General features: G+C 45.5%; 1 protein-coding gene across 5 annotated transcripts in view; it reads right to left on the bottom strand.

The window, feature by feature from the left end:
* NMU (neuromedin U) overlaps nt 1-11,669 on the bottom strand; it is a 139,198-nt gene extending 127,529 nt beyond the window's left edge. The window contains exon 1 of one of the 5 annotated variants that reach the window (XM_073645469.1): nt 11,367-11,669. In XM_073645469.1, the coding sequence (XP_073501570.1) occupies nt 11,367-11,523 (157 nt within the window). In that variant the 5' untranslated portion in view covers nt 11,524-11,669. The remainder of the gene's footprint in view (nt 1-11,366) is intronic. The other 4 variants (XM_073645470.1, XM_073645468.1, XM_073645466.1 and 1 more) reach the window with 4 other exon arrangements.
* Nucleotides 11,670-13,326: the final 1,657 nt, after the last annotated feature.

Raw genomic sequence — 13,326 nt, 5'->3', positions numbered from 1 at the left:
CCCGCCTCCGGAGCAGAGCTCATGCAGAGCCCCTGCTCCCTGCCACTTCTGCTCAGACTTCTCTGCACTGAACTAAGATGGTGCCCACCTTTTATACTCCCTTCTCAATGCACCCAGGAACTGCTTCCTCCCTGCTCCTGCACTACAGGGTTCCCCTTCCTCAGTGTTCCCTCCCCCCACTCCAGCCAGGGACAGGGACTGTCGTGCCCATCTCAGGGGCATATTGGTCGCCCTGCCCCACGGCAATGTGGTGTAATGCATGCAGGTGTCGGGTCCTGATCCACACTCCATCCTTACCTGAGAGTGAGATATCACACCTCTGGGTGAGGTGCAATACCTCTGTAGCAACCGAGCCCTCAGGGTGCTACAGTTCCATTCATCTTCAGCCTAGGTGACGTATTGTGATACAGGGCCATGATTTTGGCTATAAAAGGGTCCCCTAGACCCCTACCCCAAGCTTTTTAAGAGAATCATATATGGCGTGCCAGGAGACTCTATGGAATGCTTTCTCAGCATCCAACGAGAGTATCTAATTACAAATTTTTAACTGCATCTAGCCCAGGAAATACTTTGTGCCTAGTAGCAGTGTCTGCTAGTCAGCGGATTATCTCGGCTGTTAAGCAAGCTACACCACCTGTAGTTTAGACACTTAATTTTTTCAAAGGAAATGCTTCGGGACCATGGGATACTCAGTGAAGAGCATCAGGAGGCACCCCAAGGCATAGGGGCTGGGACTGGCAGTAGGATGCCTTGCGGTGGACAGCCGAGCTCGATCCTTATAAAAGCTTTTTAACTGCAGCAGCTTTAGTGGACGCTACTGGAGCTGGAATTACGCGGCTGCTGGCATGAGACTTGCCCTCCAATAGATCCTTGTAAATGGATTTAAAGTGTATTCATTCAAATTAGAGAGACAATTTAAATTAAAAAGCTTAGAGCTGCCTCCACCACAGGGGGGCTCGCTCGACCCACCAGCGGACAGGCACCAGTATTGGGAGAGGGGGGCTGGCCATCAGGGTTCACCGCGGCTCTGGCACAAACCCGGCGACACGGAGGTGGCACGGGCAGGAGCGGACTGGCCGTGTCGGCTTCTCACTTTTTGGATTTTAGAAGGGCATGACATGCCTATATCTGTGTCTCCCCCTCCTTTTACTCCTCCACCTCTTTTATTTTCGCATGACTATATGTACTTGTCACTTTTCCATGTGTTAGTTATGTCTTCTGAGCAGTTTGTCAGCTTTTGGACACCTTTGAAGGTGTTTTCTATGTGTTTCTATGTGTTTTTGTTTGCCTGCCATTGGTTTTAACGGTGTTCGAAGGTGTTCGACGAACAGTTCGACGAACAGTTCGGCGAACACACGGGTGTTCGACGAACCGAACCGAACTCGAACACTACGGGGGTGGCTCAACACTACTACTAACAAACTATGTATAGCCTTGTAATACCTGATAATTAGTGATGAGCGAGCATACTCGCAAGTACTCGGTACTCGCCTGAGCATCTCAGTACTCGAGATGTTCGGAGCTCGCCGAGTACTTGCGAGATGCTCGGGCGGATGCTCGGGTCCCCTCCCTGCATGTTTGGGGCTCTTTAGAGCGCCAATCAACATGCAGGGATTGCCTGCCACTCATTGTAATGACGCAGCCATGGTGGTTGTGGCATTACAGTGATTGGCTGGCCGCACAGTGCCATCAGGTCTATATCAGACCTGGCGCCGCCGTACTCGTCACAGTCACTCCAGAATCAGGCAGAGTAGGGAGAGGTGCTGCTGAGCTAGGGAGAGATTTGCTTGTGTATTAGGTAGTGTAGGGAGAAAACACTTTCATTACACATATCCATCTTAACAAACAGTCCTTCTGAGGACTAATCCATCTGCAGAGATATCAGGCAGGCAGTGTATATAGGCAGGCAGTGTATATGGCAGACTGCAGTGCATATAGCACAAGAGGCTCCATTCCAGTTCTGCCTTCTGCTGCTGTTAGATATTTCTAGACAAAGGCCCAGGTCTCAGGGGCCAGGAATAATTTTTTTTGGATCTTAATCCTCATTATTTGCTTAAAAAGCAATCCAGAGAACACCATTTTCTGTGCCATTTGCTTGTTGTCACTGCAGAATACACCCAGGTCCTTTCCATATTACAGCGTTAAAAATCCAGCTATTTAAAACTGTGTTTTCTCCGTCACACGAATAACATATACGTTTTCAGAAAATACTGCCATTTTTGGCCTCCATTCAAATTTTTTTTCACTGTGTCAACGAAGTTTTTGACACTGGTTTGCTGTTCAAAATAGTTACCTACAGGCCAGGTATTTAAAACTGTGTTTTCTCTGTCACACGGATCACATATACATTTTCAGAAAATACTGCCATTTCTAACCTCCATTAAAAATTTGTTTCAGTGTGTCAGTGAAGCAATTGACACCAGATTGCTATTCAAAATAGTTACCTACAGGCCAGGTATTTAAAATTGTGGTTTCTCCATCACATGGATCACATATAAGTTCGCTCCAAATTCAGTCATTTGTAGTGAGCGTGGAAGAAATTGTCCTCCATTTAAAATGGGCAAGGCACGTGTCAAGGGATGGGGAACTGGACGTGATGGTGATGGTGCATGCAGAGGCCGAGGCCAAAGTCCGTGGGCAAGCTGAAATTGTGCCACAACAAACACCCACATCTTCTCGACCCGATCTTCCTGTCCCAATTCCTAGGGGACTGCAGCACACCACTATTGAACCCAGAGCAGTGTCAAAAGGTTGTTGGTTAGATAGCGGATAATGCTTCCAGTCACTTAGCCACCACCACCACCACCCTGTCTTCCACACGGTCAAGTCTCAGTAGCCGTGAGTCTGGACCGCATATTCCTCACCCTGATCCTCCTTCCTCCCACCATGCCGAGTGCCCGGAGACAAATAATCCCACACTTGGACACTCTGAAGAGCTGTTCACTTTTCCATTTATAGATTCGGGCCTCTTGTCTGGTCCACTTGAACCGGGGCAAGAGGAGATCGCATGTAGTGATGCCCAAATATTTGAGCAGCCACGGTCACACGAAAGCGACGGTGGGAAAGTGTCACAAGAGGTGGACGATTATGAGACACAATTGCCAGAAAGTCGTGAGGAGGACCAGGGTGGGGAAGTGGAAGACGAGGTGGTGGATGATATAGTAACTGACCCAACCTGGCAGGAGGACATGCAGATCGAGGACAGCAGCACAGGGGGAAGGAGGCAGAGCACCCCAACAGGCAGGAAGAAGCAGTGTGGTGGCCGCAGACAGAAGGCAAGCAACCGTTCCCCGTAACACCAACATGAAGGAAGTTGCCAGTACAACTGTTAGGTCTTCCTGAGTCTAGTTGTTTTCTAAAGACTCTGCCGATAACCCCAAAAAGGCCATTTGCACCACCTGCCAGGCCAGCATCAGCAGGGGTGGCAAAACTAGCAGCCTGACCACCACCAGCATGATCAGGCAAATGATAGCAAAGCACCCGACTTTGTGGGCTGAACCCCAGGGTCCAGGAACAGTGTCTCGGGTGGCACCATTGCTTCTTCCGCTGTTGTGCATGCAAGCCAATCCCCTGTCCATGGTGCATGCGAAGATACCTCCTGCATTGCACCTGTCGTTGCACACTCTCAAGTTGCAGCATCAGGAAGCACGGCCACGTCGTTGTCCCAGCGCAGCGTTCAGTTGTCCATACCCCAGTCCTTGGAACGCAAGCACAAATACGCAGCCAACGCCCCACAGGCCACACTACTAAATTCTCACATTTTACAACTGCTTGCGCTCGAAATGTTGCCTTTTAGGCTCGTGGAGACCGAAGCATTCCGCAACCTGATGACGGCGTCCGTCCCTCGGTACTCGATCCCCAGCCGCCACTATTTCTCTCCGGTGTGCCGTCCCTGCATTACACAAGCACGTGTCCCAAAACATTAGCCGTGCTCTCAACAACACAGTTACTGGGAAAGTCCACCTAACCACGCACACGTGGACAAGTGCTTGTGGGCAGGGACGGTACATCTCGCTGATGGCACACTGGGTTAACATAGTGGAAGCCGGGACCCAGTCGGACCTTGGGACGGAACACGTCCTCCCGATGCCAAGGATTGCATGCCCTAGGTCAATCAGGGTTGCCCCCACGGTCAACAGCTCCTGCACCTCTTCCTCCTCTTCAGCCTCCATCTCCAAAATGACCACATCAGTCACAAGCTGGAAGCACTGCAGCACTGCCTCGGCCAAGCGGCAACAGGCTGTGCTGAAGCTAATATGCTCAGGTGACAAACCACACAATGCTGAAGAGTTGTGGACAGCTCTGAAAGAGCAGGCAGGTCTGTGGCTCACACCGCATGGTCGTGTGTGACAATGGCCGGAACCTGGTGGCGGCTTTGAGGCGAGGCGAGCTCACACACGTACCATGCCTGGCCCATTTGCTTAACCTCGTGGTTCAGCGGTTTCTCAAATCCTACCCGGAGCTGCCGGATCTGCTTGTTAAAGTACGCCACCTGTGTGCCCATTTTAGAAAGTCACCTACAGCTTCCGCCACCCTTGCCGTGATTCAGCAGGATTTGTAGCTTCCGGCTCAAAGACTGTTGTGCGATGTCCCCACGCATTGGAACTCTACACTGCAGATGTTGGGAAGGATCTGTGAGCAGAAGAAGGCAGTTGTTGAGTACCAGCATCAACAAGTCCGTCGGTATTCATCTCAGACTCCACACATAAGACCTCAGGAGTGGACATGGATGTCAGACATATGTACCATCCTCCAAAACTTTGAGGACTCCACCAAGATAGTGAGCGGCAATGACGCCATGATTAGCATCACCATCCCGCTTCTCTGTCTTCTGAAATGCTCTCTGCTCATAATCAAAGAGGATGCATTGCAGGCGGAGCACGATGAGATGGAGCAAGGAACCATACAGGGTGATTACACACAGCCCAGCTTCATCTCATCCCAACGTGGATTGGGGGACAATGAGGAAGAGGAGGAGGAAGAACAGGAGCTAGTTTCATGCGCTATAGATGGTACTACCTGCACAGCTGTCATACTGTTCAGCGTGGATGGCCAGAGGACAGAGAGGGGGAGGAGGAGGAGAGCATGGTCAGTCATCCTCTTGGTGAGGACATGGAAGTCTTGCCTGTTAGTAGTCTGGCATGCATGGCTGAGTTTATGTTATGCTGCCTTTCCCATGACCCTCGCGTTCTCAAAATTTTGGGTGACAGTAATTACTGGTTGGTGACACTTCTAGACCCACGCTGCAAGGAGAACTTTATATCTCTTATTATTATTATAGGCGGACAGGTCTGCAAAAATGGGGCTGTACCAGAAGGCCCTTGTTGCGGAACTATTAAAAAAATTCCCATATGAAAACGTTGGTGGCAGAGGTCACACTTCGTTGGACAACCAAGGAGTACAGGCGAGAGAGACACAACTTCAATCCAGCAGAGGCAGTGGAACACTGTCAAAGTTCTGGGAGAATTTTCCCAGCACCTCCCATCGCACAAGCCCTGATGCGCGGGGTACTCTCACAAGGAGTGCAATGTTTGGGAAGATGCTGAGGGAGTACCTTGCAGACCGTACCAACGTCCTCCGTGATTCCTCTGAGCCTTATAATTATTGGGTATCCAAGCTGGATACGTGGAATGAACTGGCTTTCTATGCCTTGGAGGTCCTGGCCTGCCCTGCCGCCAGCGTTTTATCAGAGCGGGTTTTTAGTGCCGCTGGTAGAATTATAACTGATAAGCGCATCCGCCTGTCAGCTGAAAATGCTGACAGGCTGACTGTTATAAAAATGAACAACGGCTGGATTGGGCCAGACTTCTCAACACCACCGAATGATAGCAGCATTACATAAACTCAAATCCAGTGTCTTTTCTTGGGAGGTGTATTCCCATGCACCTTTTCACACCCAGACTTGGGTATACGCTTCCTGATTTTGGCTATTTGCTCTTGTTCTCCTCCTTCTCCTCATCCTCCACCACCATATCACCAGGGTGACCGTGGTCTGTGATGCAACACCCACATAATTTTTTGAAAGGGTGTTTATGATGCCCGTAAAATTTTTTTTTTATACATTATGTTCATGTATACCCCCAGGGGTAAATGTTTGTCAGCCCATACACTTGGTGCATGGGCATTACAAGTATAGGAGGCCCGCTCCTTTCTAATGGGAACATTTTTTTATGAGGCCCTCCTCCACGTCTCTTCCAAGGGGCATTGGAGTGCCTCCCAATTTTTGGCAACCCTTGCATTCACTGCATAGGCAAACACATTGGGAGACCCACTTCCGAATAATGGGAACATTTTTTTATGAGGCCCTCCTCCACGTCTCTTCCAAGGGGCATTGGAGTGCCTCCCAATTTTTTGCAGCCCTTGCATTCACTGCATAGGCAAACACAATGGGAGACCCACTTCCTAATAATGGGAACATTGTTTTCAGGAGGCCCTCTGACCTCCACGTCTCTTCCAAGGGGCATTGGAGTGCCTCCAAATTTTTGGCTACCCTTGCATTCACTGCATAGGCCAGCACTATGGGAGACCCACTTCCTAATAATGGGAACCTTGTTTTGAGGAGGCCCTCTGACCTTCATGTCTCTTCCAAGGGGCATTGAAGTGCCTCCAAATTTTTGGCAACCCTTGCATTCACTGCATAGGCCAGCACTATGGGAGACCCACTTCCTAATAATGGGAACATAACTTTGAGGAGGCCCTTTGACCTCCATGTCTCTTCCAAGTGGCATTGAAGTGCCTCCCAATTTTTGGCAGCCCTTGCATTCATTGCATAGGCAAACACAATGGGAGACCCACTTCCTAATAATGGGAACATTGTTTTCAGGAGGCCCTCCTCTAAGTCTCTTGAAAGGGGTGTTGGGGTGCGCCCAAATTTTCAAAGTGGTATTGGGGTGCATCCAAATTTTGGGCAGCCCTGTCACTCACTGCATACGCAATAACAGTATTGGAGACCCACTCTTTAGTAATGGGAGCAATAAAACATAGCCGGTTGATGGCTCTCTAAGAATAGTGAGGGCCGACTGCTGGCCCTTTAAGAATAATAAAGGCCGCCTGATGGCCCTATAAAAATAGGCTTTGTGACTTTCAGAGTCCCTTCTTCATAAATGAAACACGATGTGTCTGATGATATCTCACACACCACATGGCCAGATAAGGTTGCAAAATGTTAAAATGACATTTCCTGGTGAATGCATTTGTCACGGCTGAAAGCATTGCAAAAGTGAAAAAACGCATCAAAAATGCTGTGTGAACATAGCCTAAGGTGTGGAGGAGCATTTTTGTTTTCGGTTATTTATTTTGCTTTATATACAAGTCATTACCCTGGAAAGGATGTTCCTTAACATATTTCCCAGGAAAATACATTTTGGTTTCGCTTTGGTATGTTTTATGTCCGTAAAAGTGGCATAATACCTCTGACAACGTTGTTGACAGAAGTGACCTGGGAGTCAGAAATGCTTCCAGGGGTCTTCCCCATGCTGTCGCCATGTCATTTGAGCACTGTTCCCATCGATTTGGGCAATTGTTAGGCCCTCTGCAGACCGTCGGGGGGAGCCTCCTGAAAAATGCTTGAGTTTCCCATAGACTTACATTGGGCTCGTTGCTCGGGTCGAGCACCCGAGTATTCCAATGTGCTCGACCCGAGCATCGAGCACCCGAGCATTTTAGTGCTCGCTCATCACTACTCATAATATGTTAGTGCCATATACCCACCAGTTCAGCATTTCTAGAGCATTTGTAAAGATGAAAAGGTGCCTTTCCTTATGAAGTATTGCCAACTCCTATACATTATGTGACTAGTAACATATCTGTAATTTTTGATGTAGCTCTTTTTCATATCTTGATTTATGGAAAATGCTGTAGGAATCACAAATATTTATTGGTAAATGCAACCTGCTTTATTACTTTATAACCTCCTTGTCTTAGAAAACAGACTTTTGCTCTAAAGTGAGATCTATTCATTATATTTTTATTTGGGATCATCATAAAATCATATGAAGAAAAGATGAACGATCGGTCATGTTTGAACATTTTATTATATTGCTGCAAAGGAAATAATGTCTGAAGACGTTGTATTAAGTATGCTAAATAAATTCTATCAATATAAGGCTGAAGATGAAAACATTATGTAAGATGTCCAATCTTCGCTAGACTCTAACATCTGATATTTTATTAACTGTACTGTCTCCTTTCCAAAATAAAAAAAGTGAAATATTGCAGATACTGTATATAAAGATGCTGTTTCCATCTACATTCTGGGTGATGCTGTGAACACATGCCATCACTTGCTGCTGATAATTTAGCTTTTCACGTTCCAGCTCCCTATATGTAAAGTAACACACAGGCGCGGCTCCTATCAAACAATGGGGAGCAGCAGTGTGCGATCACAATCATGGGTCCCGTGGGGAAGGCACCAACTATACATTTAAGTATCAGTTGTTAAAGCTTGAAAGATTATAGAAACTAGACATAATTTGCATCTAATGAAATGTTTGCTCCATAGTTCGTCCAACATCATGTATATAATTCTGGAAGATTCAGTACTTCTGAAGTTAAAGCCAACCTCAACTTTTTTAGAAAATGTGATATAGAACTGATTTTGCCAGGCACAGTGATCTGTCCATGTCATTTATGCACTGGAAACATTTTATAACGGTATGTATTCGTATTACCTTCCTTTGACTGATTTGTCCTGTATACACAGCTCTCTCTTCCAAGCATGTAAGTAAAAACATTTAAAGGGAAACTGTCACCAGGTTTTTGCTACCTCATCTGAGAGTGGTGTAATGTAGGAAAATAAACTCTGATTCCAACGATGTATCACTTAGGTTACTGGGTGCAGCAGTTGTGATGCAATCAGAGTTTTTCCGAAGCAGCATTTAGCAGAGCTCAGAAAGCTAACCATGCCCACACCAGGCTCTCTATGTACATTGTCTATAGACACAGATCTGCTTATCACAGGAGGGGACGGAGTTGGACGACTTTGCACAAGGCAGCTAGTCAGGTCAAGGATAATGTCCTAGTGATAAAACCTTCATTGTAAGTAAACAACATAACACAGCCTGATAAGTGACACATCCTTGAATTCAGTGTTTTAACTCCTACCTCATGCTGTCCTCAGATTATGTAGCAAAAACCTGCTGACAGATTCCCTTTAAGTATTTTTTTTCCTTCTCTGACATTTATTACATATTTGTCAAGCAGCCACATTCAGTTTTTTGCTTGACTCTTTCCCAATCTTCTATAAGATTGCCCAATTTTTCCCTAACCCATAGACCTTATTTGACAGTGCCACAGGTTAGGGAACCATCTATTCTCCCAATAAGGAAAACCACTGCCCAGGATTGAGTGTAACCTTAAACTCTTCATCTGCTTCGCCATGCAATGATCCGGATGTCCAAACATTTATTACAGTTATGCCCGATCCTGGGCTTCCATTACTTTGCGTCTTAACAAAGCAATATACTGAACAACACATTTTGAACATCAGACTTCTATAAGAAGCCCATATTTGCTTTCTATATTGGGCATATTGCAAAGTCACATACACAGGACCTGTTGACTGTTCTTCTTAAACCTAGAAGTAATACAATAAAATATTTTCTTTTCTTTGTGTATTATGTATCATTTTGTAACCATGAACTTTAAACCTCTACATATTCATGTATCATCTAAATTGTCCAATGCTAATATAATATTGTCCTCTCAAGTTTAGCCCTTATTTCCTTGTAATGAATTTACTATGGTAATTCATATAAAAGGCAATTTAGTGCTTCTTAATTCAGTCCAGTATAACTCAATTGGGGAAATTACATTGAGACGAGTACAGTAGCATGACCTGGGCAATACTGCTCCATATTACTAGGAACTTTTACCATTAACCAATTATTCCAACATACCGAGATCAATAAAAACAAAAACTGATGCAGCAGAGAGAATTTTTTTTTAAATATACCGTAGAATTATTATAGCCGCAAAGCAGATCTGCTACATCGGAATTTCTAACAATTCACCTAAAGAGAAATAAATTTGTCTTGCAACTGCTACCAATATTGACACACATGGTACAAATAGTATAATTACATATATATGTGTATGTATATTTATATACATATATATGTCAGGACCATTTTTATTTATTTTAAGATAAAGCATAAACATATATCTAAATATAATTGTGTGTCAGTATGAATGAAATGACTAAAACATAAGTTTCTGTTAAATTCCGCCGCACATTATATATATAAATAAATAAAAATGTTATATATATATATATATATAAAATATATATTTAGATTTTTGTTAAAATATATTTTTATAAAATGTTATATATGTTATAATATATATACTATAAAATATATAACATTTTATGAAAATATATATTTTTAATATATATGTAATTTTTTTTTTTTTCTGCTCCAGTCCACATAGTGCTGGCCTCTAATAATCTCATTTTACCCAGCTGTCAGTTCCTACTTTCTCTGATGCATGGCATTTTAATGAGCAGTATTTGGAGAAAACCAAATTATGAGAACAGACAGGAAAGCGGAGTTCTCCATGTGTCGATTGAGAGGTCAGTAGGTTGCGCAATGTCAGGAAAGTCAGTGGGAAACATGCAGGGCACCTGACAGATGGCATGTTGACTCCAGTCTGACTAGTCAGACACTATGGGTTGACATTTAGCAGAGGGCATTACTGGGGGTGTTGGCAATCTGGCAACAAGTGACTTAACAAGAAGCAGTATAATATTATCTATGTAACTGATGATGATGAGAGGAGTCCAGTGAACCCCTTCAGATACTGTCTTATTCCATAATCTATGTAAAAGTATGTAAAATCCCAGTTTCAAACACCATCTATGAGCTGCCCAGCTCTACACTGCAGAAATACCTGATAAATACAGATATGAGCATGCTGAGAAATGTAGTTCCACTTGGCTTGGAGAATATCTAAACATACTAATTGAGGACATAGCAGTGCTGCTCTGCCACTACAAATAACGTGTCTGCTGTCAGAGCATCCTGAGATTTGTAGTGCCACAGCAGATGCACATGTCTCATTTACAGTTGTTACTCAAATTCTGGTCACTTCAAAACCCAAATGATAAACTCTATAAAGTTTGCTTGTCCTGTCTGGCACATGGTCAGATCTGCTGCATCAAAGCCCTTCATCCAGACTTCTGTGCCTACAAGTGTCAGCAAACTTCAGCAGGTTACATAGTGCAGGCTGGCAAGGGTACGCTGAGACTTGTAGTTCCACAGAAGATGTGGACTGTCTGTGATTTATATGGCAGACAATGCAATAATGAAATGCAGAACACTCTGTACCTCTAAGACATGAAGGCACTTGTTGCCAGGTGTGATCATTACCTTCACAGATGCTTGTCCAGGATATTAAGACGATGAGAAGGAGCAGCCCGCAGGTGGAATGCCCCCTGATGCTGTGCTGGTGGCACCTGGTCTGTGCTGTGTCTTCACTGACTTTCTGCATAGCCAGCTGCCTCTTACATGAGCTGGGGCTCAGCATGGCACAGGCTCCACTGACTTTGGATAGGACGCAGTGCTGACGATGATCCCACCAGCGGCTTCTTCTGGCGTGAGCTCCTGCGCTGCGCTGGAAGCCGTGCGCTTTTATAGTGTAGCCAGGTGGAAGAGCGCATCGCTGTGCGCACGGAGAGGAGCCGCGTCATCAGCGCAGCCCCCAGTGCATCACGTCACTGTCTATACTCCTGTCACTGCACAGATCATTACTGCTTCAGCTGAGATTAAACTGATCAACTTGATAGGAATTAAAAAGTTGACGTTTTTCTTGGTGCACTGTGCTCAGAGGTGTCCTGGAAATGTATAGTTATCACCATGATTTATCACCAGCCCCTAGTGCAAAAGTGTGATAAAGAGATCAATGCTACCCCGACCTCCAGCCATCAGCCCCAGGACTGAGTCATTAGGTGGACAGCTCCATGGTGCTGATCTAGTGCTGGATGTCAATCATTGTGAGACTGGCAGGTCAATCCAATCCATACTGACTTATCCACACACTAATGACACCTTATACTAGTTTATTGTGCAAACCCCTGTCTACAAGTCACTAAAGTCATTACAATTTATTTTTACATTTAATTTTTCACCTGATGAAACATTTTTTGTTAACCTGTTGCTATAACATTTTTTTTTTTTTTTTTTAGAAAAGGACAACATTTCAAGATGGATTGGAACCTAGAAATATATGTATAGATATATATCTATATATCTATATATACACTGCTCAAAAAAATAAAGGGAACACTTAAACAACTCCAAGTCAATAACACTTCTGTGAAGTCTACCTGTCCAGTTATGAAGCAACACTGATTGTGAATCAATTTCTCCTGCTGATGTGCAAATGGAACAGACAACTGGTAGAAGTGATAGGCAATTAGCAAGATACCCCCTATAAAGGAGTGGTTCTGCAGGTGGTGACCACAGACCATTTCTCTGTTCTCATCCTTTTTGGCTGTTGTTTTGGTCACTTTTTCATTTTGCCATTACTCTCACCCCTAGAGGTACAGTAGCATGAGGCGGTGTCTACAGTACAACCCACAGAAGTTGCTCATGTAGTGCAGCTCATCCAGGATGGCACATCAATGCGAGCTGTGGCAAGAAGAGTAGCTGTGTCTTTCAGCACAGTGTCCAGAGCATGGAGCTGATACCAGGAGATGTGGAGGGGGCCATAGGAGGGCAACAACCCAGCAGCAGCACCGTTAGCTCCTCCTTTGTGCAAGGAGGAAGAGGAGGAGCACTGCCAGAGCCCTGCAAAATGACCTCCAGCAGGCCACAAATGTGCATGTGTCTGCACAAACGGTTAGAAACCGACTCCATGAGGGTGGTATGAGGGCCCGACGTCCACAGATGGGGGATGTGCTCACAGCCCAACACCGTGCAGGACGCTTGGCATTTGCCACAGAACACCAGGATTGGCAAAGTCACCACTGTGCTCTTCACAGATGAAAGCAGGTTCACACTGAGCACATGTACAGACGTGACAGAGTCTGGAGACGGCTTGGAGAGCGATCTGCTACCTGCAACATCCTTCAGCATGACCGGTTTGACAGTGGGTCAGTAATGGTGTGGGGTGGTATTTCTTTGGAGGGCCGCACAGCCCTCCATGTGCTCGCCAGAGGTAGCCTGACTGCCATTAGGTATCGAGATCACATCCTCAGACCCTTTGTGAGACCATATGCTGGTGCGGTTGGCCCTGGGTTCCTCCTAATGCAGGACAATGCCAGACCTCATGTGGCTGGAGTGTGTCAGTGGTTCCTGCAAGATGAAGGCATTGAAGCTATGGACTGGC

The sequence above is a fragment of the Phyllobates terribilis genome, unplaced genomic scaffold (genome assembly GCF_046119375.1).
Source record: "Phyllobates terribilis strain yellow unplaced genomic scaffold, ASM4611937v1 Scaffold_1__5_contigs__length_1240528914, whole genome shotgun sequence".
NCBI lineage: Eukaryota > Metazoa > Chordata > Amphibia > Anura > Dendrobatidae > Phyllobates > Phyllobates terribilis.
Note: the sequence above shows the minus strand (reverse complement) of the source record. Positions and strands in the feature narration are given on the sequence as shown.